The sequence below is a fragment of the Cydia splendana genome, chromosome 7 (genome assembly GCF_910591565.1).
Source record: "Cydia splendana chromosome 7, ilCydSple1.2, whole genome shotgun sequence".
Classification (NCBI taxonomy): Eukaryota; Metazoa; Arthropoda; class Insecta; order Lepidoptera; family Tortricidae; genus Cydia; species Cydia splendana.
In genome coordinates, this window is record NC_085966.1 from 21,564,387 (window position 1) to 21,591,443 (window position 27,057).

The following is a 27,057-nucleotide window of genomic DNA, read 5'->3' on the forward strand; positions in this document are numbered from 1 at the left end:
GCGCACACATGCGCAATTATTTGGGGACATAACTTTCTTAGGAAGTGAACAGGCCTTGGTTCTCAGTCTTAAAAAAATCTATTTTCTTTGTACTTATAGCAACGAAAACTAGTATCAGGCATGGATATTTACCTACCTATATTCCATTAATGTTCATGCTAAATTTCATGTAATTTAAGCATGAACTTTTAAAATGAGAGCGTAAGTTCGATTGTATGGAAGCGGCCTTTTGTCGGCGAGTTCGTGTGACTCAAAACTCTACGTTGAAATTTAGATTCTGCCAATACCTCAGCTGAGCGATATGTAATCCCGTATCTTAGTGATGTAGCTCAACTTAATATTTCAGATAGAGCCCGACCTCAATCTACGCGGGATGCGGACAGAGTGCAAGCGAGAGCGGAAGCTTAAGCGAGCGCGGACGCTAGGAATAGTAGGAACACACACAGACGGCCCGATACAAACTTTAAGATACGTCAAATATTACGTTTTTGTTTGAAGAAACGTCACTTTTGACACTGACACATTTAATCCATATCGTATCTAGCTATAATATTTGACATATCTCAAAGTTCGAATTGGGCCGAGAGAAATAGTCATATGACTGGAACAGGATCAAAAGGGAAGAAGAAACCGGAAAGCAACAATCGTAAGGCAGAGAAAGTAGGTACCTATTTTAAGCCAATTCATCATACCTACTTCACCAGGATTCTGTTGGTAATATCCTTGCATTCGTAGTACCCTAGTTTTGGGCTGGTATAGCGTTGAAAATTTCCGGAAAAAATCCCGTTTCTTTCCAAGCGGCTCGTTTTTTTCGGACTTTTACGGAAAAAACCATGAGATTTATCGCTTCAATTTTTCCGAAAAAAACGAAAAAAAAACGATTTAAACAGGTTTCAATCGGTTATTTTTCTTAATACTGGTGACATTTGACATCGGATCGGTGTCAGTGTCAGTTCAGTTCAGTCACAGTTGGTCATTACACTTATCAGCCGGTTGGTTTTTTTCTTTAAAAATCCAAAAAAAACGGAAAAAAAACGATTATTTCATAAATTCTCGAAAAAATCATTTGATTTTTTCCGACATTTTCAACGCTAGGCTGGTACACTTGTTTCATTGTTTGATAAGGACGTTTCTTTATCCTGTCTAATTAATATATTATAAATTATCGGCATCAAGCCTACCAACAGTACAAATCCTAATGAGCTTACAATGAGATTCATCTTTTTAAACGAAAAATACCTAGTTACATTGTCCCTTGAATCAAACCTTGGCCATATAAAGAAGCATCTTTTTAGCGTATGGGCTCACACAGGTCTTACTTCTAAAACTTTATTATTATTTTAAAACTAAATTATTATGGCTTAAACTTTTAACCCTTCGGGTGGCAGCACCTCCGGTTGAACGGTAGGACAAATGGCGCGGCCATTTTTTTAAATATGCCTCGGCGTGGCAGAGGCCGCGAGAAGGTTCGGTCATAACAAGCCCGTAATTGGCAGAGACCGTCTCGCGGCCTCTGTGCGATTTCGCGCCTAAAATAAAACCGTTAAAACTATGCCTTGTTTGCTCACTCTTGCAAGATGCATTCGTCAATAAACAAGGATGGTATTCCCTAACGGTCGAATTCCGGCGTAAAACAAAGTTTGTTAGAAATGACGTGATGTTCCTGCCCCACCTCGCCCATTACGCGCTGACCGTCGTCGAGCCGCGAACATTCAAACGGAATACGCACTGATAAAAAGTGAAATAAACTGTGTGAATCGTGTTAAATGTATTGTTTTGTCATAAAGACTGCTTTTTCTACAATCAATTGTTTTATTTCGTAACTATACGTATTTTTACATGAAAGTAGAAAAAAATTGGTAATATGAGATTAGAACAAGTCTAGCATAATTCACATAAATAGAATAGAATTCATTGGTATACAATCAAATAACCCATTTTATGCTGAATTCGGTGATATATAGTTTGTATATATCATTCATAGATTTTTTTTTGGGAAACGGTCATATTTCTAACACGCGCCAAATTCGCGATGATCACCCGTTGAGGCCCCGCCACTTGACGTATATTTTTCCAAAATGGCTGCGCCACTCAACCGGCTTGTTATGTCTGTCCGTCTCGCGGCCACCGCCACTTACCGTAGAGACCTCGAGGAGGACAATGCCACTCGAAGGGTTAATAGAAAATTTAGTATTCCAAACAGGTAATTATTTCGCCACATGCTTCGGCAAGACCGGGCCGGAGCTTCCGGCGCTTCGTTTTCTATAGAAAGCACCACGTGATCACCGATCAGCCGTCATAGAAAATAACATGTCCCGGTCTAGCGTGAGTCATCCTTTATTCCGCACAGGCATCATAATGACCTTAGGTTTTCTACATAAACTAACGAAAAAATACCATTATAATCTACTTTAAGTTAGTTTACAGCTTTTATTGTTTGAAACTACTCTCAAATATTTCAATTAATATGTTTTACTTACATATTACAGTTACAGATGTAAAACGCTGCCTCCTCCGCTCCCGCCTGTCTCGTGCGCGCACCCGCTCCGTTGCAATATGGATGACACTCGGGCCGAGTTGAAATGAGACATGAATATATACGAAGTAAAATGTCACGTTAAACTTATTATTGTTTGGGATAGTTTACGCGGACATGGTAAGCCCAAACTATATATTATTAAACTAAGGTCGGTAAGCATGAGGAATTTCATACAATAATCCGACATTTCCTATTTCTATCGCAAATGCATACAGATGTAGTGCATGATCGTTTTCCATCGTATTTTGTCGGAAACGTTCGTATTTGTCGTGCTACTTCAGTCAACCTCAGTACTTTTTGTACCGAGACTGACTGAAATATCAAGACAAGTTCGTACGTTTCCCTGGAAAAACGATGGAAAATAATTATGCGCTACATTTGTATTTATATACTGTCCCCCTCGCACAGTGGCGGTATATATGCGCGTGCAATAGAGATAGCAATAGGCGGGTCTTTGTACAAAAATCTATGTGAAAAGCGTCTCTTCTTTACCTGCATTGAAACGTCGAAAATAAAGGTCGAAAGGTAACAAAACAAATATTATAATGTATTTATGTATGTATGTATACATATGTATGGGTGTATGTATGTAACATAAAACTAATTATAACAAGCCTAGCCTAGACCTTTAATCTAGGCAAAGAGAATAGATAGTATAGAGGGGTCCTGTCATAGTAAATTTTGTATTCACAGTAAATTTACTGCCATCTATCGACACATGACTAAAACTCAAAATGAAAACGTATAAAACTATAAAAAAAAATATATATATTGGATAAATGATTTTATTATTTTTATATAATTTTCACCCATGTTCATTCACTGATACCTATGTGTTAAAATTGTTAAATATGAAACGGTGTCCTCAACGCCATCTAGTCGACCATAGGCTAAAGGTGTGTGCGCCATCTATCCGAGAATGACTTTTTCTGTATTTCCGAGGCACGTTTTTTCCTTAGACTTTAGCTATCTTATACGGAGTTACATATATCTTTGATCTAGGTATTAGAAGCGTAACTTGAAGCTTGACCTTCAGCTGCCTGGAGTGCTCGAATTACTTCATTAACAAACACCCTAAACAAAGGGTGACTTAGGTAACTTAGGGAGGATTCCGAGTTGAATACGGTACCCTAATCGGGTCATGCAATTTACAATTTGTAGCCACTAATATCTTTGAGAGATATATTAAATATTGTAACTACATATATACCCGCCTTCTAGCCATGTCACTGCCCTGCCTACGAAGCAGGCTCCCGAGTTCGAATCCTGGTGGCACGAATATTTTGTTCCTGGGTTAAGGATGACTCACGTAACGGTTAGACCGGGCTGTGTCCAAGCCGGAGCTTCCGGCGCATCGTTTTCTATGGAAAGCATCACGTGATCGCCTGCCATGTCATAGAAAAGTAAGCGTCGGAAGCTCCGGCCCCGACATGGCCCGGTCTAACGTGAGTCATCCTTTAGGGATGTTTTCTATGTATAATAATTTATATTACCGATATAAGTATTTATATTTAGATTTATTTATTTCACAACATATATGATTACAGTACAATTTTTTTTTATATCCACAACGCAGGCTTCGTCAGGTGGCCACAAATGCAAATCCGCAACATGCTTCGTCTAAAACTAAAGTAACGTCTAAAATATTTATATTAATGTGATGTGATGTACGTGCAGAAATGTCCATCAGATCTATCTGACAAATGTATCTTGCGGACAAATCTGACATAACTCAAACTCAGAACAATTATTCTTCTCGTGTCGATGGTTTCAGACTATGCGGGACCAGAAGGTAGCGACATTTATCGCCGTATGTCGCATCACGCTTTGATAAAATGAGTGACGTTCGGCACCGCATTCCTGCCGCGATTATGACGTTTGTGAACCACGTTCGACGTGTTGCCTCCCTGTCACATTTATGTACGAATGTACAAGTCCGACAGAGGCAACACGTCGAATGTGGTTCGCGGTAAGCCCTCTGCTCGGAGCAGGCATGCGGGCACGCTGGACAAGATAGCATGTGCTCCATCTATTGGGGAGCTATCCCACATGGACATTGGGCGTTGGCGCCGCTTAGAACTCAAAACAATGTATGTTAGTAATGGTTGACTCACGCTAAACCGGGCTGGGGCCGGGCCGGAACTTCCTGCGCTTCGTTTTGTATGAAAAGCACCATGTGATCGCCGATCAACCGTCATAGAAAATGACATGTCGGATGCCTCGGCCCGGGCACGGCCCGGTCTAGCGTGAGTCATCCTTAAATCTTGATAGACTAGCTTCCTTGTATCTGTCAGCTTATTCCCAAATCTTAACGAACTCCGTGAACTGAATATTAATTGATTCCAGGTGAGATCAATTTCCAATTTGTGGCGAACTCACAATCAAAAATGGCTGAAGTCCTTGTGAAATGAGGTGTTCTTATTACCTTCTGGCAGCGGTTGAATGTATGGCTTAAGCCGAATGGGCGAAAATGGACGAACGGGTGAGGTAATTACGACGTTTCGATGATACGATGGTAAGTTAGGTCGGCCGAACGTAATTTTTTTTTTCATATTTGTATGGTGGTATAGAATCTGGAGATATAAAACATTATAGCAGCATTAAGTCCGCCTTACTTTTTAGGGTTCCGTACCCAAAGGGTAAAAACGGGACTCTATTACTAAGACTCCGCGTCCGTCTGTCTGTCCGTCTGTCCGTTTTTCGTCTGCCCGTCTGTCCGTCCGTCTGTCTGTCATCAGGCTGTATCTCATGAACCGTGATAGCTAGACAGTTGAAATTTTCACAGACGATGTACTTCTGTTGCCGCTATAACAACAAATACTAAAAACAAATCAAAATAAATATTTAAGTGGGGCTCCCATACAACTAACGTGATTTTTTGCCGTTTTTTGCGTAATGGTACGGAACCCTTCGTGCGCGAGTCTGACTCGCATTTGGCCGGTTTTGTTAAAATATAGTGTTGGGGTAAATGAAACTACTGTTTGCTTGGAAGTTGAATATAATCTGTCTAAACCCGGGGTTTTATTTTTCTGTGCATATTTTTGATCATTTCTCATAGATAAGGAAATACACCTGCAATTCTTCAGAAAATTTGCGTTTGTACCGGACAACGGTAGATAATTTCATGGAATGCTTCTAAGACGCGGTGAAATCAGACCGCAGTAAAAACCAGAAACTAATAATATACCGTAAAACGGGGTGAGTAGGTTTCGCGGGGAGAGGTGGGTTATGAATGGGGAGAGAAGGTTTGAGAGGGGGGTGAGAAGGGACTTTAAGGCTATTGCTACAAAAATTATGTATTCCAATTTAAAATGAAGCTATAGTAATACGCATTAAAAAAAATCGATCCAACAATCTTCCAAAATCACCTTTGTATGAAAACCCCTCTCACCCCAAATACGAGGCACTACGGGGTGAGGTGGGTTTTCCTCTTTATCGTCAAAGTTATGAAATGGAACTACTCAAAATAAAATAAAAACTAAAATACAAACGTCCGGAACACTTATTATATACACCATTCAGTTTTCATATGTAAAAAATTATAAATAAAATGTTATCGAGGTTTGAATTTCAGTTTTGACCCTACTCACCCCATTTTACGGTACTCATATTCATGTGCGCCCGGCCTTAATGGCGTACGTATCGGATTGCCGAAATTAATGTTATCTGTGTGAATGCAATCAATCTGTCGTTACTGTCAGATTAGGTCGGGCCTGATTATGGATCATGAAATACCCGGATGCTGTTTGAATCAGTAAGGTGCTAAAGAATTTTCAATACTTGCAAAATTCCCATGAACTGTTCTCGGTATTTCTTTCTGCATGTTTAGTGCCAAACCTTCTTATAGTTAATTTCGAGCTTGAAACAGACGCCAATGAGTGATGTAAATGTTAATAAACAGTTACCAACAGTTAAGAACACTGAGTAATAATCCCTAATCTTAACGGGATTAAAAGTTCCCATGTAGAAGCTTCTTACAATAAATGTGACGTTATCGATGAAAAGGGACCTTATTGTCGATGGCGCTTACGCCATTATCAACGATGCTCCAAAATATATACAATGACGCGAGACGCAAGCGCGGCGTAAGCGCCATCGGCAATAATTAAGGTCCCTTTTCATAGATAATGCCCCAAATGTCTTTTAATCTGTTTTTTTTGTGAAAAATTGCATTTGGAATTTTCTCATGAAATTTTTCAGAATTTATGTTCTATCAAGGAAATTCACAGTGGCAAGAACGACATCGCAACATATGTACCGAATATATCCGAACGTCACCTACTTATATTCTTCATACTCGTATTTAAATGTAAAACCGATAGTAGTTCATCATATTACTACTCACTTCAATATAATAATAAAGTAATGTAGGTAAATACTTTCCGGTGCATCACCTAAGTACCTAAGTTTAGGTAATATATTCCATACAATTTAAAGATATCGATTAGGCTTATCGCCAATAACTTAATTATCCCAGACGCATTCCGATATATTCGAGTTATCTATCGATTAAATCGATTAAATTTTATGAATGTTCATCATTAACTGATTACACAAAACTAGTTTTAATTTATAAGTGCCAGTGTAAATACATAGCGGTAAGGTTTTTGTGTTTATTGTTTGATTCTTTATTACTTAACGCATAAGGTCAGACAGGGTAATTGAAACTAGGGGGCAAATGCAACTACACCAAAAATGCTAGAAGTGAATTTGGAGCAAAGCTACGTATAACGATAAGAATTCTTTTATGGCGCAAATGTGCCATGAATTCAAGGGTCTCTAGACTCAACTTCTTGTATTTTTAGTGTTATTGCACCTGTCCCATAGATGATTTTATAAATAATTATCAGGTACAATGACACAGTATTTTAACTTATATTGAATTTCGATAATTTTTAATCGAATGGAATTTAATCCGTTTGTAAAATAAAATGAAAACTAATCCTTTTTGGCCTTCTCCGTTAGCTGACCCGTTTTAGGCCTCCTTCCCCTACGAAGATAACGTAAGCAGTAAACTTTTATTGCACAAAACATCGTGAATACTTACAATTTACTATAGTCAGTGCAGAGGAAAACTTATTCCTTGAAGTTATTTCTTTTACTTTGTGTCACGTCCATTCTACCAAAGCCAGTTGCATTTATTATTTGGTGTTGGAGAAAAAGTGTCATTGCATTCGAGTGATTCCGTAAGGAAAAAATACTACAAAAGTGGCGGATTATTTCGAAAAGGGACTCTTGTTATAAAGGAATATGAGAGATTTTGAAATGATTTTCGACATTACCCAATTTCCAAAATTACACGAACACATCATAGATTAAAACTAACCTAAAACTTGATACATACATAAAAAACCGACCAAGTGTGAGTCGGACTCGCGTTCCAAGGGTTCCGTACATTACACAATTTTTAACAATGTATTTTTTGATGTGGAACGTGAGTGAAATGTTTTTAAATAAACCCGTAAGGGTCGGATCAAAAACTAAGTAATTAAAATTAAGTCCGACTCACGCTTGACTGCACATTTCTAATAGGGTTTCCTGTGATCTATAGACTAAGACCTATATTGTGTATTTAATTTTTTTCAAAATTTTAGACCCAGTAGTTTTGGAGATAAAAGGGGGGCGGGTGGTCATTTTTGGTCTATTTTCTTAAATTATTTCTAAACTATTTATTTTAAAACTATAAAAAAAATAATTATTTGAGATTCTCACAATAAGCTCTTTCATATGATATATAACACCATATAGTTTACAAAACTTTGTTTTTTAATTGGCTCATTTACCCCCCAAAAGTGCCCCCTATATTTAAAATTCATTTATTTACGCTACATGTCCGTCTTTGGGTCACAGACTTACATATGTGTACCAAATTTCAACTTAATTGGTTCAGTAGTTTCGGAGAAAATAGGCTGTGACAGACGGACAGCCAGACCCACAAGTGATCCTATAAGGAGTATAAGGGTTCCGTTTTTTCTTTTTGAGGTAGGGAATCCTAAAAATATCTTAACTATATGTTGTGTAAAATAGTGTTTTATTAAAGCCTACCTCTCTCTTCACTTCCTCTCTCTTTACTACCACTACTTCGACCTCTGTCTCCATGTATTATTTATGTAATAAAACATGATGATGAGACATGATGTCTGAAGTTGTGCAATAAAAGAGGATTTGTTTGTTTGTTGTTATATTTGTTGTAAATAAAGCTAAACTAAACATGTCCTAATTAATTTTACGCTTAGAAATGTTCATTAAAATTAAAAATAACAGAATAAAATAAAGACCCCGAAGGGCCCGAAACATGTCGCCAATAGCGACTAAAAATTCAAGTGAGTGAAACCGTTGTCGTCTAAACATTTTAAAATATGTCTCACGAAAGTTTAATATCGATTATCATAAAATAATATTGCTTATAGGAGTTATATTATAGGTATCTATATTGGGGTACACACACCTACTACTAAATCCCTAAACATCCATAAAAATGTTCGTTTTAAAATAGCCAGTTTAAAAATCTGACGTGGCCCCGCTTTATGACGAGATCAGACATAATGCTTTTATGACGCCGTGAACTTATAAACCAGCTATAAAATGATGCCGTAAAATCTCAGAGTTTTGTGTGATTAAAGTGATCTTTTACAAAATTTATACCTGAATTTTCCCAGTGAATCGATCCCAGTCCAATGAACACGAGTCTGTAAGATCATGTTACATTAATTTCGTAACGAAATATGCTATTTCAGATTACCCATGTTGCTATGGAGGCCAATTTCAAAGTACAGTCAGCGCCAAAAGTAGCGGATCAGACTACGTGTCAACAATGTCTACCGTTATTAGAGAATAGCTTAACAAAAAGAGATATGCCTCTATATATAGAGCAATAAAATTATACTTCGTTCTTTTTGCATTAGAAAGAACTTCGCAGTGAGCTCTTGGTTCCAAATCAGGCACTTTATGTTGAAAAATTTTGGACTAAATAGTAACTATTCTACATTTAATAATTCCATTATTATTAGCAATTAAAGAACCTGATAAAAACTGCACGCTTATGTCAGTGGATTTTTTTCTAATGCTAAAAAAAACGAAGTAGTACATATAGACTGTGAAAGATTTGAAATCAAACTAAGATATTATCTTTGGAGGAGTGTTCCAGGGAGGCAGATACTTTTGGCTCGTTCTTTCACCTGCTACTATTAATGTTGACTGTCCCTACATTTCTATGTCAAAATGTAAGTCCAGAGATCGGCCCCACGCTTACGTAATTTTGCAAAAAAATAATGAAATCCGATGTCATTTATCGTATTAAATAATTCAAGCCAATAACAGATAAAATATATTAGTCTTTTTTTGGACTTACGCTGCGCTATACAATATGTACATATTTGTACAAGTGTTTGTATATAGTGTAAGTCGATTCTATATTAGCCGATTCAAACTTACATTCTTGACGTCAAAATGATGTCATTTTGTTATCATTCTTCCGCGTTTTGCTCGCGTCAATATATGTACAAAGAAGAGCGAATGCACGCGCGAATGATAACAAAATGACGTCATTGAGATATAAAAATGTATTCGATTTAGCCTCCTGATATTTCTTGAAGTGGATTTGTACTCCCGTATCAGTTACTTATCTAATCTATCAGTAATCCGAGACTTATCTCAGTGGAACGTGAAATGTTTCTTCAAGAAAAAATATTTGTAAGTATTCAAACTGGTGTCATTCTTTTATAAGATTTAAATAACAACTATTTTTCATTTGAAATGTTGTACCTAAGTTTACTCAAGTATCGAAAACAATAGATTGTATTTATTATGCGTAGATTCGAGTCAGTGAACCTACTTATATATTAATTAACTTTGTCAAATAGTTGGGATTAGTTTAGATTAGTTTTCAACGCAATTTAGGTATCGTGTTGTCTTTGTGCATTTAGTATAGTGACTATTTTTGCCCCACCACGCATGACAGCAATAGGTACCACAGTCGAAAAGTTCATGACATATTATTTACTGTATTCACACACCCATGACTCAAGAACAAAACAAAACATCCATGAGTCAGAAAAAAAACCGGGCAAGTGCGAGTCGGACTCGCACACGAAGGGTTTCGTACCATAATGCAAAAAACGGCAAAAAAAAAGGTCACCCATCCAAGTACTGACCCCGCCCGACGTGGCTTAACTTCGGTCAAAAATCACGTTTGTTGTATGGGAGCCCCACTTAAATCTTTATTTTATTCTGTTTTTTTTTTATAGCTGCTATTTGTTGTTATAGCGGCAACAGAGATACATCATCTGTGAAAATTTCAACTGTCTAGCTATCACGGTTCGTGAGATACAGCCTGGTGACAGACGGACGGACGGACAGCGGAGTCTTAGTAACGGCTCGGTCACGACATCGAGCGACTTGCGGCGGCGGCAGCGATAACCATAGGTTAGAGCGTGACACAGCGATCGGACCTTTCGCTCCAACCTATGGCTATCGCTGCCGCCGACGCAAGTCGCTCGATGTCGTGGCCGAGCCGTAATACGGTCCCGTTTTACCCTTTGGGTACGGAGCCCTAAAAACATCCGTGTTTCAGTATAGTCACCTGCAATAATATGTTAGGTACACTACGAAGGCCGCAAAAATATCTGACACGATGTTATTCATCTAATTAGAGCCATAAGAAGGTGTCACATATTTTTGTTTTTGCGGCCTTCGAAGAGTAAAATATTATTGCACGTGACTGTACACAAATAAATACCTACCCTTACCGGGATTTGAACCCAGTACCATCGGCTTCATAGGCGAAAGACCGACGAGGTCAGACGGGTTCCATACAAATATATTTTATCATATAAACTTTATCTTCGGTTTATCGTGGAACAGGATACTCATACACATACATACACACACATACATTATAGGTACGCGTGCTTTAAACATTATCAATGTAACTTAAATATAAAGTTCTAAAAAACAAATTATCTTAAGTTTTTGCATATACTACTTGTTTACGTCTAATACGGCCCGGCAACGGCCGCAGTCCAGATGTTAAGAAATTGTTTTGCTATTCATCTTTTGTTTACCTTGTCGTCATGTTAAATATTACGTTTCTATTATCTTGTAATACAAATATGTAATATTATAATTGCTAAGCATAAAATAAATGGATTGGTACCTGTGTTGAAAATAAAATGTAAGGACGGTGAATCCTGACCCACCGTGATACAGTTCACACTAGTACGGGGGTCAGATGACACTTACTTGCCATTTGGTTTTGTACCATAATACAATGTAAGTTATGTAAGTAGTTTAAGCACCTTTATTAACTCAATAAAATATCGTTATCTTTATCTTTATCTTTATCTACTTCAGCTTAGTTGAGCGACGGGCAGATGTGGTATCAGATATTGGGTTCGCCCTATATCTGTAGCGATAAGATAAAATAGAGATGCTTGTTGTATGGCAGCTAAACTGTGGAATAAACTGTCGCCCGCGGTGTTTCCGGATTGTTCCCGGGCCCATCTAAGGTCCGGCAATTCCTCAGTCTGGTGTTGCAGGGTGTCCATGGGCAACGGAAATTGCTTATCATTAGGCGATTTGTCTGCTCATTTGCCTCCAATATCATAAAAAAATTGACAGGTTGAAGGTTGTAACAATTAATTTATTGTTGAAATACTATTTCACTAGTTTTTAAGTTTCTTGATAGAGTTGACGCTATTAAGTAAATTAAATAAAACGTTAATATTAAAACATTGCTTTGCACAAAATACCGATTAGATGTATTACTTAGGTATCTTTTATTCGTAAATTTTCGCCAACACTAAATATGCGCTGAATGGTCTTTGTAAAATCAACAACTTATCCCTTTATGGGATATGTTTGCCTCTGTACCTACTTCCGTGATTCTTCTCACTTGATGGTCTCATCCGAAGATCAGCGCTGGAAGCCACCAGCAACATGCTGAGATGGGGCCATTTCGTGGCACTTTAATCTTATTTTGTGTTTTATTTTATATTATGTATTGTGTCGTTTATTTGTGCTTACGAATAAATTATATTCTATTCTATTTACAATCCTGTAGCAAAATTTAGGCATTGACAGTGTTTTGTATGTACAGTAAGAACGAGTTTTACTGCTACACGTTATCTGCTCACGTTCCACATTTTACTTTTGACATAATCCCATATGCGGTTTGTAATTTAGGTATGACATAGTTGTGGGACATTTTTTCATCCGTAGAAATTCCTGTTCGACACTATCTGCAATACTTACTCTAATTTGTTTCACATATATACCTTCATAAAACATACCTACATTTTTTGGACAGCTATTATAAGATGAGATAGGTACTTTTTACGCTGTCTTCAATTAATACTGACTATTCATAACACTTTTATCAGGCACATTCTCAATGTTCCATACATTTTCAGATATGTATTTACTCCTCGGCCTAACTCTCTTGGGGGGCGCCCTCGCCATCCCTCTCTCCACCAACACCGTGCTTCGGAACGACGATCTAGCCGCTCAATACGTCCTCCCAGGAGAGTCCTATCCCACGTTCTACGATGTCAGACTCTTTCTGAACCCGGACAACCCTGATTATTTCTACGGCAACGTTTCTATAAGGATCCTTGCTAACTATGAGACAAATGTTATAGTTATCCAAGCTATGGAGACAGATATCGACAGTATTAGAGTTTATAGAGATGGAGATGAAGATGAAAACTTGTTTGATAGCTATGATTTGGCTACAGATGATACTCATCTGCTTAAGATCAACTTGATAAGAGAGATCAGTCCTAACCAGCCGCATGTGATACATATTGATTACGTGTCGAGGTTCGCTGAGAACATGTTTGGAGTTTATTTGTCCACGTATCAGGCTGAGGATGGTACTCCTGCGTAAGTACTTCTTAGAGTAGGTCTACAATACTTGTAATTCCCCATGTACTAAAGTTCAATTCAAGTTTTGAATTCTTATACAAATAAAGTTCCAAATTCAAAAGCGCAAAATTTTCCCTGGGTCTTACGTGGTTATAATACCTACATTACCTACCTAGCACATCTTTATATGAAATAAGTACATGATGATAGACGCTATAAAAGCAGACAAATGCGTGTCGGACCACGCAAAATGGAGGGTTCCGTACCTTTAGACGATGTAAAAACCCATACTAGCAAAAGAGCGTATCTTCCTGGAACTAACATCTTTTAAATAAGAAGAGAAGCGTTTTGAAGAAAATCTCAACAATGGGTGGTCTTGAAAGTCAAATATGACTTCTACCTTTTTAGAAAGATTTTACTTTCTTTTGTCTTATGCTGTTTAAACTCAGACCTCCCTTCAAGCCAAATTATTTTTGTATCAAACAGAAACATCTACAAAGATACCACAAGAAAAAATAAGTTTTATTTCTCTCTTCCAGCCGTCTGATAACATCGCAGCTGCAGCCGACGTTCGCGAGGCGCGCTTTCCCCTGCTACGACGAGCCGGTGCTTAAAGCCGTCTTCAGGACCACTATATACGCCCCTGCTGCGTACCCTGTCGTCGTCTCTAACATGCCTGAGAGAACGACCAATTTGAAGTAGGAATTCTCTGGAAACCACATTTAACAATTTGTTATAGTTTTGCTCTCATTTTGAAATTAACTTGAAAATCGATGATGATGATGATGATGACTGATTGATGGATGTGAAAAGAAAGTCATGCGTGAGATGCGTAAAGCACCAGTAGCGGTATCATGGTCGCATTTTTATCACTTGTCATTCCATGCGTCACTTTCGCACTTACATATTTGTTAGAACGTGGCAGGCATGGTGACAAATGATAAACAGCCGACCATATTAGCCCTACTGGACGATCCATATATAAAACTAATTGTGACCTCTGGTTGAAAAATTATTATCTTGTTCATCCTACAATTTACCTTCCACATTCGTACTTAAAAGTAGACACTTTTACTTCTAAGTTGTATTAATTATAAAGTTTAAGCAAATCAAAATTTTCCATACGCTATGCAAGTACCTGCTTTAGACTTAAAAATTATCTGTAGGTACAGCTCCTGAGGGATTTTGTCTAAAATTATTTAGCAATTGCAATGCGTATCACTTAAAAGGAAAATTAGTCAAAGTTGTTATTTTACTGTACACTGCCGTTTCATTATCCGTTCAAGTAAAATAAGACTGGAATTACATTGAGCCAAAGTGATTATATAACAGACCTTGTCCAGGAAACGAGTATTGGGAAAACCGTTTAGAAGCCGGTAACAACTGAATTACCGTAAACAAAATTGTACTGACTTGAGGGCCTACTACTAACTTTGAATATCGAAATTTCTCTAACGTCAATTTCTCTATCTCTCTTACATAATATTCGAGTGATAGAAAGGCAAATAAACGAAGGAAATTAGAGCCCTGGGGAGACCTATGTAGCTCGGAGCGGAATTGCCCCGGATACCATCGGAAATGTGCATTCAAATCCAGCCCGAATCATTTTTATTTCTAATATCCGCTTCGATTTAAACTTCAGGATGTGTATTTTACTGTGTGAATCTTGTAAGTTAAAATTATATGAAGGGTTTTTAGAAGTCGGTTAAGAAATTATAATATTATTAACGATAGGTACCTACATGCTTTTGGAACCTAATTTTTTTTTTAATTTTTTGATAATTTTCGTTTATTTTGCAATAAATGTTCGTAATGATTATGATGAATGATGATGATGAATAATTAAATTGATTTTTTTGTGCACAATTACACGATTATCTTTCTGATCTGCAACTGCTTAAATTTTTAGAAATAGCCAAAAGATATTTTACCAACTTAAATTTGTCTTTACGAAAATATCAACACAATGCCTTTTTACAGAGACGACGTCGACGGCTTCGTGAAACACGAATTTGAAGACACGCTAGTCATGTCCACATACCTCCTCGCATACCTCGTGTCCACGTTCGAGTCCGTCACCAACACCCAAGACACCCTATACCGCGTGCCCTTTCAAGTGTACACACGGCCCGGTATTTTGGACACTGCTGAGTTCGCTATGGACTTTGGGCAGAAGAACATGGTTGCTGTAGAGGAGTATACGGAGTTTGAGTACGCGTTCCCTAAGCTGGACAATGTTGCTGTTCCGGACTTTGCTGCTGGTGCCATGGAGAATTGGGGGCTGATTGTTTACAGGTGAGTGTGGTGTTGGGTCTCTCATGCTTACACCAATCACACATATGGGTTAATCCACGGTGACTCGCGTTACTAGCATTAGAAACTATCATTATCAACTCAACTATCATATCAACATTAGTTACTAGCTTTTTTAGCATTAGAAAAAGACTACGCGATCTTGACGTGTCTTTTAATTGAAAACGGTTTTTTTTAATCTGCAACAGAACTACTACTTATGAAAGCAAAATAATGTAAATAATCGTATATGATTCATAATTGTTACATATTTGCCGTGACTTATTTTTCAAAAGTGTTTTTCAATAAAAAGACACGTCAAGATTGTTTACCTTTTTTCTATAGCTAAATAAACGAACTATATACGTGAGGATCTTCTCGTATGGAGGATATTGACAACGATAGACTTGTTATTTACTTACTTAATGTCATAAAACTACCTACTTCTACTACCCTTAATTATGTTTATTTTACGTTCAAAGACATTCGAAATTCAATACTTAATTTTTTCGTTGTCGTGTCCAAGTTACATGGATTGACCCATATAAATAATTGGTGTAAGCATGGACTTTTTGATCGTATGATTGGGAGAAAAACCCAATGAGAGAAATCTTCAAACGCAAGTTAGCTAAAAAAATTTAAACTGATGTTACGCGTCATTAATTGTACGTGTCTACCAGCCTGAATGTTTAAAATCTTTTTTAATAAAGCAGTTAGAGAATTACATCATTAAAGATATCGAAATGAAGCGAGCTGCAAAATTGCATGTTATACAATTTTGCAGCTGGGTGTACCTTTCGCTCTTTTTAAAACACACAGACTTTCCATTCAGAATACTAGAGAGAAACAAAAGCAAAATTTCTATCCAGTATTTTAATGAAGACAATTGTCATGACAAAATAAAGCAAATCTTCAAAGCTACACTATTCACCGCGCTTTAAATAGGAAACGGTTAAAATACTCCAAAGGCGTTCTCGAGTTTTTAATAAGGCCTTTTCAACCTCTTTCATAAGCTTTGAAGTAACGCAACACTCTGGGGCACTCATTATGAGGAAAGCACTTCTCAAATTAGCCCCCAGGTCGCTGAATAGGTGTAGTGAAAAATTCTAGAGGTGGAAGATTGATTGGTAAAAAGTTATAATCTAGGCCTATAGTAAGTACTTTAATGCTTGTTTTGTGGATACTAAACTACGATTTTATATTGGTATCTAAGGTGTATTGGGGTAACTTCGAAAACGGGATAATTTTGAGAATAAGAAATTTTCTATTAAATTTAGAAGTACTTTATACTGCAGCAACAATAGGCTATTGCTAAAGTCTGAAGTGCTTCTGGTTTTATAGATATTTGCCAGTTCCAAAATTATACCAGTTTTGAAATAACTTCAGTATATCATATAGATAGATATATTATATAGGTCCTCAAAGGCCTATTCGAAGTAAAATTCCAACATTACTGCGGCGCGTAATAATTCAAACTGATTTTTAAATGGTTGTTGCGGTTGTTATGTGTGGTGGGGTAGAGATGCATTCCAAATTTGTGCCATTTAAGTACTTGTTATATCAATAATAAATCATGTTAAAATTTCAAAACTTCGAATAGGGTCCTCATGAATAACATGAATAACATGAATAACATGAATAAAATGAATAAAATGAATAAAATGAATAAAATTAATAAAATGAAGAAAAGGTCCTTACCGGGATTTGAACCTAAGACCACCAGCCCAGACTGGCTTACTTATATATTTGTGTTATACATATTAAAATATTACCAGTCGCGTGTTTCAATTATTGTTCTACTTTGACAGGGAAGTGGCACTTCTCGTCACTGAGGGCGTCACCACCACCGCTACCAAGCAAAACATCGGTCGTATCATCAGCCACGAAAACGTCCACCAGTGGTTTGGCAATGAGGTTGGACCGGCCTCTTGGACGTACACTTGGCTGAATGAAGGCTTCGCTAACTTTTTCGAGAGCTTTGCTACTGAGATGGTGAGATACTACTTAGATTATGATGTGACCTATTTTGTGTGGTGTATCAGTAGCGATATGAAACGTATGCCAATGGTTTGGTAAAGTTGGACCGGCCTCTTGGACGTAGGTACACTTGGCTGAACGAGGGCTGCGCCAATTTATTCAAGAGCTACTGCGAGCGAGTACTACCACCACAGTACAGTAGATACTCTTTGTTTATGGTGTGACATATGTGTGATTCACCACTTGCTAATTCAACAATATTAAAACTGCCTCTAGGACATACGTATACACTGGGGCGAATGAGGGTTTTGTCAACTTCTACGAGAGTTGTGTCACTCAGTTAAGTTAATACAAAGTGTAACACCATATTAGAACGTCGTTTTACTATATTGACAAAAATCGAGAGTCCCTAAATACTTGTTGTTAGGTATCACAAGCTGTTGTTAACTTATCAGACATTTAATTACGTCTGGTGTGCATTGATTGATAATGTTCAATGGCATTTCTATTCTGTATTTATTACACTACCAAGATAGCGACAGTCAGATTGCCAGTATCTAAAACATTGAATTAATATTTTATTAGGAAAACTAACAGGTAATTCAATCCCAGAATATCTTCGTAAAGTTTAAGCCCACAAAACTATGGCCAATGGGTTCTCCAGAGGGCAAATGCTTGAACGGATCAAGTGGCCTGGATGGGTTTTCAAATCAATAATTGGCTTAAATACTGACAAGCCAGCATTAGAAAGAGCATACTGACAGAAGGTTGAAATTTAAAAAAGATTGAATTGTGCTGTAAAACTTGTAAATATGTTGAGAAAGTACGTACTTACCTATAATAAAAGTTATTTTCTAAAAGTGCTCACACACTGTGTTGTCATTTCTATTGCCGATGACATAACAATATATTATACTGGGACGAAGTCATGAGCACTCAGACGTTGGTAATCTCATGAAAAACATGCCTAAATACAATTGTCAAATAGAGTAGGTTGTACTTGTACCAACCCGTCTGTCGCCATAAAAACGTTCGCTAATATTATATTACTAGCTGTGCCCGCGGCTCCGCCCGCGTGTAATTCGGTCTGTGTCAGTAAGCGGCTAATTTCTAATCCTAATTTCTCTCCCTCTCCCCTGGAGGCGGAACTTGAAGTAGGTAATGTTGACAGAGGGATATGCTAGAGGACTGGTAGTCCAGATATTTTACAATTAGGTCCTTATTCAAATTTTACACGTGATTTAAACGACAGAGTAGGTAGTAGGTGTATATCGGACGATACAGTAAGCCGTAAGGTATACGCGCGCGAGCGAAAGCGAAGCGGCCTGCCTGTGGCTAGACCGCCACTCACGGTGGTCTTCTTCAGACTCCTGAGGAAGACACGTGCCCCTTGTAACCTCAATGCGTTGCAAGACTTTCGGGAATGATTCGATTGTTTTCGGGAATGCATGGTAATGCGTATAAAATGCGAGTCCCAAATCATTTGACTCCGCAAACGACCAGTGCCGGATTAAGATATTTTGATGCCCTAAGCATTTCTAGACCATGGTGCCCCCTTCTCCCTAGGGTCATCAATATTACATTGAATTTTTTTGGTAAATTGAGTGACGTTCATTGCCGCATTACAGCTGAGAATGGAAATTAATCACATGATTTTATCACGACAATTGACAGTGCCGCAGCAGTAACGTTGCAACAGAGTACCTAATGCTGCTGCAGCCGCCACCCGAATGTCACCTTTATCACATCTTAGAATGTCATTGAAAACGCGAGCGAAGCGGGCGCGAAAATTTTTCGATATAAAAACGCAATTTTATAGACAGTTGTACATTTTTACTTTTAGTATGGAAATCAGTCACATCATTTTATCACGAAAATTGACAGTGCTGCAGCAATAACGTTGCAACAGAGTAATACTGCTGCAGTCGCTATAGCTTAGAAAGTGATTGAAAACGCGAGCGAAGCGAGCGCGAAAATGTTTCGATATAAAAACGCAATTTGATAGACAGAGTTCTACATTTTTACTTTTAGTATGGAAATCAGTCACATCATTTTATCACGAAAATTGACAGTGCTACAGAAGTAACGTTGCAACAGAATAATGCTGCTGCAGTCGCCATATCTTAGAAAGTTATTGAAACGCGAGCGAAGCGAGCGCGAAAATTTTTCGAATTAAAAACGCAATTTGATAGACAGTTGTACATTTTTACTTTTGGTATGGAAATCAGTCACATCATTTTATCACGAAAATTGACAGTGCTGCAGCAGTAACGTTGCAACAGAGTAATGCTGCTGCAGTCGCCATATATTAAAAAGTGCTTAAAAACGCGAGCGAAGCGAGCGCGAAAATTTTTCGATATAAAAACGCAATTTGATAGACAGTTGTACATTTTTACTTTTAGTATGGAAATCAGTCACATCATTTTATCACGAAAATTGACAGTGCTACAGCAATAACGTTGCAACAGAGTAATGCTGCTGCAGTCGCCATATCTTAGAAAGTTATTGAAAATGCGAGCGAAGCGAGCGCGAAAATTTTTCGATATAAAAACGCAAATTGACAGACAGTTGTACATTTTTACTTTTAGTATAGAAATCAGTCACATCATTTTATCACGAAAATTGACAGTGCTGCAGCAGCAACGTTGCAACAGAGTAATGCTGCTGCAGTCGCTATATCTTAGAAAGTTATTGAAACGCGAGCGAAGCGAGCGCGAAAATTTTTCGATATAAAAACGCAATTTGATAGACAGTTGTACATTTTTACTTTTAGTATGGAAATCAGTCACATCATTTTATCACGAAAATTGACAGTGCTGCAGCAGTAACGTTGCAACAGAGTAATGCTGCTGCAGTCGCCATATATTAGAAAGTGCTTAAAAACGCGAGCGAAGCGAGCGCGAAAATTTTTCGATATAAAAAACGCAATTTGATAGACAGTTGTACATTTTTACTTTTAGTATGGAAATCAGTCACATCATTTTATCACGAAAATTGACAGTGCTACAGCAATAACGTTGCAACAGAGTAATGCTGCTGCAGTCGCCATATCTTAGAAAGTTATTGAAAATGCGAGCGAAGCGATCGCGAAAATTTTTCGATATAAAAACGCAATATGACAGACAGTTGTACATTTTTACTTTTAGTATGGAAATCAGTCACATCATTTTATCACGAAAATTGACAGTGCTACAGTAGTAACGTTGCAACAGAGTAATGCTGCTGCAGTCGCCATATCTTAGAAAGTAATAGAATACGCGAGCGAAGCAAGCGCGAAATTTTTTCGATATAAAAACCCAATTTGATAGACAGTTAGACAGTTGTACATTTTTACTTTTAGTTTGGAAGTCAGCCACATCATTTTATCACGAAAATTGACAGTGCTGCAGCAGCAAAGTTTCAACAGAGTAATGCTGCTGCAGTCGCCATATCTTAGAAAGTTATTGAAAACGCGAGCGAAGCGAGCGCGAACATTTTTCGATATATATATCAATTTATTAAATCAACATAATTAATCAATTATTTTTGTTGATATCCGCGTGTCTTCTAAGAGTTAATGTGGCAAAATCTTTCCTCGGTGGCTTATTCATGTCACAACGTATTAAATTCAGCTCCATTTGGTACTTTACCAGGGTACTCAATAGTGGTAGCACATATTTGAAAAAAGTTTGCCCCTCTTTCCTAAGTAGCGCCATAAGATTCAGGGGCAAACTTAAGTCAATCGAGTGTTGTGGCTACCCCCCCTTTTAGGGGTTGAATTTTTATAGCCTATAACCTGGCCGGGGATTTTCTCGACAGATTAGTAAAGTTTTCATCAAAATCCGTTCAGCCGTTTTCACGTGATGCGCGTTCAAATAAACAGACAAACAGATAAACAGATAAACAGACAAACAGACAAAAATTCTAAAAACTTTTGGAACGTGTTCTGTTATCGATTCTAAGTATCCCCAGCCAACTTTTTTTTAAATATCTTCCATGTACAGACTTTCGACCGTCTTCAGCTTTATTATATGTATAGAAGATAGATAGATAATTCGTCAAGCGTGACTGGTGCAATATTTGAAATATTTTCCCAACTTATCTCTATTAACGTTAAAATAGTTTAATGAAGAAAACTTCCATTTATTATATGAATCCTACCTGCGAACGTCGATATCCGTTCGTTCCGCGCGAATCAATTGAACACTTGACCCATTTCTTGACTAGTTGCGGATAGGTACCTACGGCTGGCCCACAAACACACCTGTAGCACACAAATGTACAGTTAAATATTGATAGTAATTGACTTAATTGGTTGCTATTTGTTTGTTTTTATTATTTGAAGAGTTTTATCGATTTCTCAACAATTCTAATATCCACGTGCGGAAAATTTCGAATACAACCGTGTTGTGTGTGTTTTTAAACCAACGGTGTAAGGGTGTAACGGTGAAGATATTGTTAACTTCATCACCTAAAAGCAATTGCTTTTAGTTTCATCAGTCGAAAGCAGACGACACGCTGTCGCTTAACACATTCAGCGCCAAGAACCCGACTGTCGGGTACACTGTTCGTAGTGACTACGCGTTCCATACGGCAAAGATGTGGCTAAGCGCTATAAGCGTAGCTCTTAGTGGCAATGAATGTAGGTAAAACAAAGTACGCACGCTTACATACATTTTTTTAACGTAACTGAATTTGGGTTTACCTATACTGACTTGTTTGCTTCTAGAAAGCATCACGACAGAATAAAGTCAAACTAAGCTATCAAAAATTTCATTTCGTAGCAACAGTGGCCATCTCTTAAAGTCCATTGTACTTGTATATTCAAGCGTCTCGAGCAAATAGCTTTAGCTGACTCTGTGGCCATTTACCTAGCGTGGCTACATTCTGATTGGCTAGGCGAATGTAGGCACTTCCAATCCTAACACCAACTAGTATAAAGTGACCTACAGATCCTTAGGAACTATGTGTGATCAGAGTGCAAACTCTTACTGGTTCCTCTCAACCTTTTGAATAGCCTTAGCTGGTTAAGCGAAAATAACACTCCTCTACGCGAATTTGCATTTGCTTAGTGTTGAAACCGCTCAGCACTATTCATGATACTATCTCAACTCCTCACTGGATAACACCAGCATAGAATCTGATCTCCATTTGCATGTAGTTGTATCGACTTTAGGGATCAAGTTATATGGTTAAATTAGTGATGAGACACAATGTTTTAAGAATGAGATAGTAAGCTTAGGTCAGTTATATTAGAGGAGTTGAGTAGTCGATTGCAAATGGGTGAATATTGTGGGTAAATTCAATGCTATTAGGTAGCAGTTATTGGCACAACACCTTGTAAGTAAAGTAGTTACTTTTAAGAATCATACACAGCTTTTTAAAAGTGCTTACTCTTGTAGTTACTTAACAGCTTCTGAGAACCAAACTTTTGTATAAGTATAATCCTTTGCTTTTCCTCTGTTGTTAACATCTAAGTTAAAACTCTGCTTACTAAGTGCCGGTAAAACTTTAAAACAAAGGTTTCTTTTTGAAAACCATACATATGTTGCATTTGAAAACCCTAATTGTTTTTTCAATGTTAAATACGGCTGTCAAGTATGTTTGAGAGGTAGTTCATTATCGGTTTTCTGAATACAACTACCCATACAACCATTTCCAGTCGCCGTTACGACGCGGTGTTGACACATCTTGTGTCGACACCGTCTGTTTCGGTCACAATTCCAGTCGCAGAGTCGTCGCCGTGTCGACACAGTTACCAGAAATGGGGAAGGGTCGACACATGACACAAAGTGACATAAAGTGTGGTCGCCGTGTGCACACATTGTTTCGGGTTTGCGACTACTTTATGCCAAAATCATTCGTTCATTCGTTCATTTTGTTCCTGTCAAATGGAAACTGTCAGATGGAAAAATAATTAAATAAAAATAAGTGACATTAATACGCCATCTCTAAAACGGATTACAAGACGTAATTATATATTGTTTGCATTTATATTACAATAGGACTTAAATTATTATGGGGAATTAAACTGCTCGAGTGATTTGATAAACTAAGTGTAATATAATCAACGCGCCACCACATTGTTTTAGTTTAGCCGGAAATGAAATTGTTTACTTCTCAGTGCCTGTGTTCATAACTATATTATTTGAAGCATTTTTAGTACTTCGATGCGTATACTATACTTAAATAACAGAAATAACGCTTTACATACTACGAAACTTGTTAATTATGATGTATAAATATGGTTTAAGGCTGAGAAATATTGCAGTCACAAAGTAGTTGCAATGTTTCGACTTTGTGTCGACTCTGTGTTGACACATGACACGCGCTGTCAAAAGTAATAACAAAGTTACTGGATTTGCAAAATGGCTCCTTGTGTTCATTCGTTATCAGATATTCTCAAAGTGTAAAAATGCCGTGGTCAGAGATGGGCATTAATCGATTAACTGTTTATTCGACTAATTAATGGAATAAAAAAAGTTAATTCTCAAATTTTAATCGCGATTAGTTTAGTCGACGTAACATAGATTGAAATTGAATTAATCTGAATATTAATCGAATAAATTATCGATTAAATCTCGATTGAAAGTTGACAGGGGGCCATTTTTGTACGTAAAAATAATAGAAATGTCTTGCATGCAGATGGTAGCAAAACACTTTGTCATAAAAGTCGAGATGGGTGTCGATATATAGGTTTTAGGGAGTGCCGATTTCGAAAATAATGACCATTTTGGAATCCGAAATGGCGGCCATGCACTGTGTCATAAAAGTCGTCATGGATGTCGTTTTATACGTTTTAGGGGGCCCCAATTTTGAAAATGATGACCATTTTGGAATCCAAAATGGCGGCCATGCACTATGCCATAAAAGTCGTCATGGGTTGTCGTTTTATAGGTTTTAGGGGGCGCAGATTTCGTAAATGATGACCATTTTGGATTCCAAGATGGCGGCCATGCACTATGTCATAAAAGTCGTCATGGATGTCGTTTTATAGGTTTTAGGGGGCCCCGATTTAGAAAATGATGACCATTTTGAAATCCAAAATGGCGGCCATGCACTATGTCATAAAAGTCGTCATGGGTGTCGTTTTATAGGTTTTGGGGGGCGCAGATTTAGAAAATGATAACCATTTTGGATTCCAAGATGGCGGCCATGCACTGTCATAAAAGTCGTCATGGATGTCGTTTTATAGGTTTTAGGGGGCCCCGATTTAGAAAATGATGACCATTTTGAAATCCAAAATGGCGGCCATGCACTATGTCATAAAAGTCGTCATGGGTGTCGTTTTATAGGTTTTGGGGGGCGCAGATTTAGAAAATAATAACCATTTTGGATTCCAAAATGGCGGCCATGCACTATGTCATAATAGTCGTCATGGGTGTCGTTTTATAGGTTTTGGGGGGCGCAGATTTAGAAAATGATAACCATTTTGGATTCCAAAATGGCGGCCATGCACTATGTCATAAAAGTCGTCATGGGTGTCGTTTTATAGGTTTTAGGGGGCGCAGATTTCGAAAATGATGACCATTTTAGATTCCAAGATGGCGGCCATGCACTATGTCATAAAAGTCGTCATGGATGTCGTTTTATAGGTTTTAGGGGGCCCCGGTTTAGAAAAAGATGACCATTTTGACATCCAAAATGGCGGCCATGCACTATGTCATAAACGTCGTCATGGGTGTCGTTTTATAGGTTTTGGGGGGCGCAGATTTCGAAAATGATAACATTTTCAATTTCAAAATGGCGGCAATGCACTATGTCATAAAAGTCGTCATGGATATCGTTTTATAGGTTTTAGGGGGCGCAGATTTCGAAAATGATGACTATTTTGGATTCCAAGATGGCGGCCATGCACTATGTCATAAAAGTCGTCATGGATGTCGTTTTATAGGTTTTAGGGGGCGCAGATTTTGAAAATGATGACCATTTTGGAATCCCAAATGGCGGCCATGCAGTATGTCATAAAAGTCGTCATGGATGTCGTTTTATAGGTTTTAGGGAGCGCAGATTTCGAAAATAATAACTATTTTGGAATCCAAGATGGACGCCATGCACTATGTTAAAAGTCGTCATGGATGTCGTTTTATTGGTCATGGTCATCAATTTCGAAATCTGCACACCTGTTTCAAATAAGTTATCGGTAGATGCATCCTAGTAAGTCAACAACATCTATATCTACTATTGAAATGTACTTTTGATAGTACTTATGTAGTAGTACGAAATGTAATCTGAAAGGAATCAAGTAATATATATTCCTGTACCTAATGAAGAATCGACATTGATTTCTATTACTAGTAATTGTAGTATTCGAAAAATTTATTACTGAATTCTCAAATGGAATTGTACTTAGTAATTCGGTATTGTTAGATTACAAAGTAATCTAGGAATCGGTAATCAGATTACAAAGTAATTTCAAGTAATCGTGGAATCAGGAATCAATTACGAAATGCCCATCTCAGACTAAGTAGCACTGCATTCAATTGATCTGTTTGGCGAACCGCGAGTTCACAGTTCGGGGCGAACTACTATATGTATAGGTTTTAGGGTGTGCAGAATTCGAAAATGATGACCATTTTGGAAACCAAGATGTCTACCGTACACTTTGTCGTAAAAGTCGTCATGGATCTCGATTTATAGGTATTAGGGAGTGGAGAATTCGAAAATTATGACCGTTTTAGAATCTAAGATGTCTGCCGTGCACGTTGGTCATGGTCATCATTTTCGAATTCTACTCTTCCTAACACCTATAAATCAACATCCATGACGGGTCATATGACAAAGTGCACGGCAGACATCTTGGAATCCAAAATGGTCATCATTTTCGAATTCTGCACTCCCTTAAACCAATAAAACGATATCCATGACGACTTTTATGACAAAGTGCACGGCAGTTATCTTGGATTCCAAACTGGTCATCATTTTCGAAATCGGCACTTCCTAAAACTATGACAAAATACGTAGCCGCCATCTTGGATTATAAAATGATCATCTTTTTCGCGAATTCTGCACTCTCTAAAACCTATAAATCGACATCCGTGACGACGCAAGTTATCTTTATTTTCAGATCTAACAAATTGCTACAGAATACAAAGGACAAAAAAGAAGCGAGGAGGTAATGAAACAAGCAAAAATACAGATGATTCCTCGACGCAATTGGGTGATTCTTAAATTGTGTCCAGATCTTTTTGTCATAAAAGTTTTTATTTTTCACATATTACTCTCACAAGTTCTGTGACATTTCGACCTTGTAATTTTTTAAGTAAATGTTTTTGTTTATCTATGAGGATCTCACTAGAATAATATAATCAAGGTATGTTTATATTTGATGATTGAAATAGTAACGCAAAAAAAAAATATATTTGTGTCTTATATTCCTGCCGAAGACTTTTATTTTACCTTTTCCT

At 37.6% G+C, this 27,057-nt stretch overlaps 1 protein-coding gene across 1 annotated transcript in view; it reads left to right on the top strand.

The window, feature by feature from the left end:
- Positions 1–7,038: 7,038 nt before the first annotated feature.
- The window catches only part of LOC134792268 (aminopeptidase N-like), a 41,799-nt gene continuing 21,780 nt past the window's right edge, over positions 7,039–27,057 (top strand). Inside the window, exons 1-5 of the mRNA XM_063763535.1 lie at positions 7,039–7,137; positions 12,949–13,420; positions 13,942–14,100; positions 15,383–15,697; positions 17,503–17,686. Of these exons, the coding sequence (XP_063619605.1) occupies positions 12,951–13,420; positions 13,942–14,100; positions 15,383–15,697; positions 17,503–17,686 (1,128 nt within the window). The 5' untranslated portion in view covers positions 7,039–7,137; positions 12,949–12,950. The remainder of the gene's footprint in view (positions 7,138–12,948; positions 13,421–13,941; positions 14,101–15,382; positions 15,698–17,502; positions 17,687–27,057) is intronic.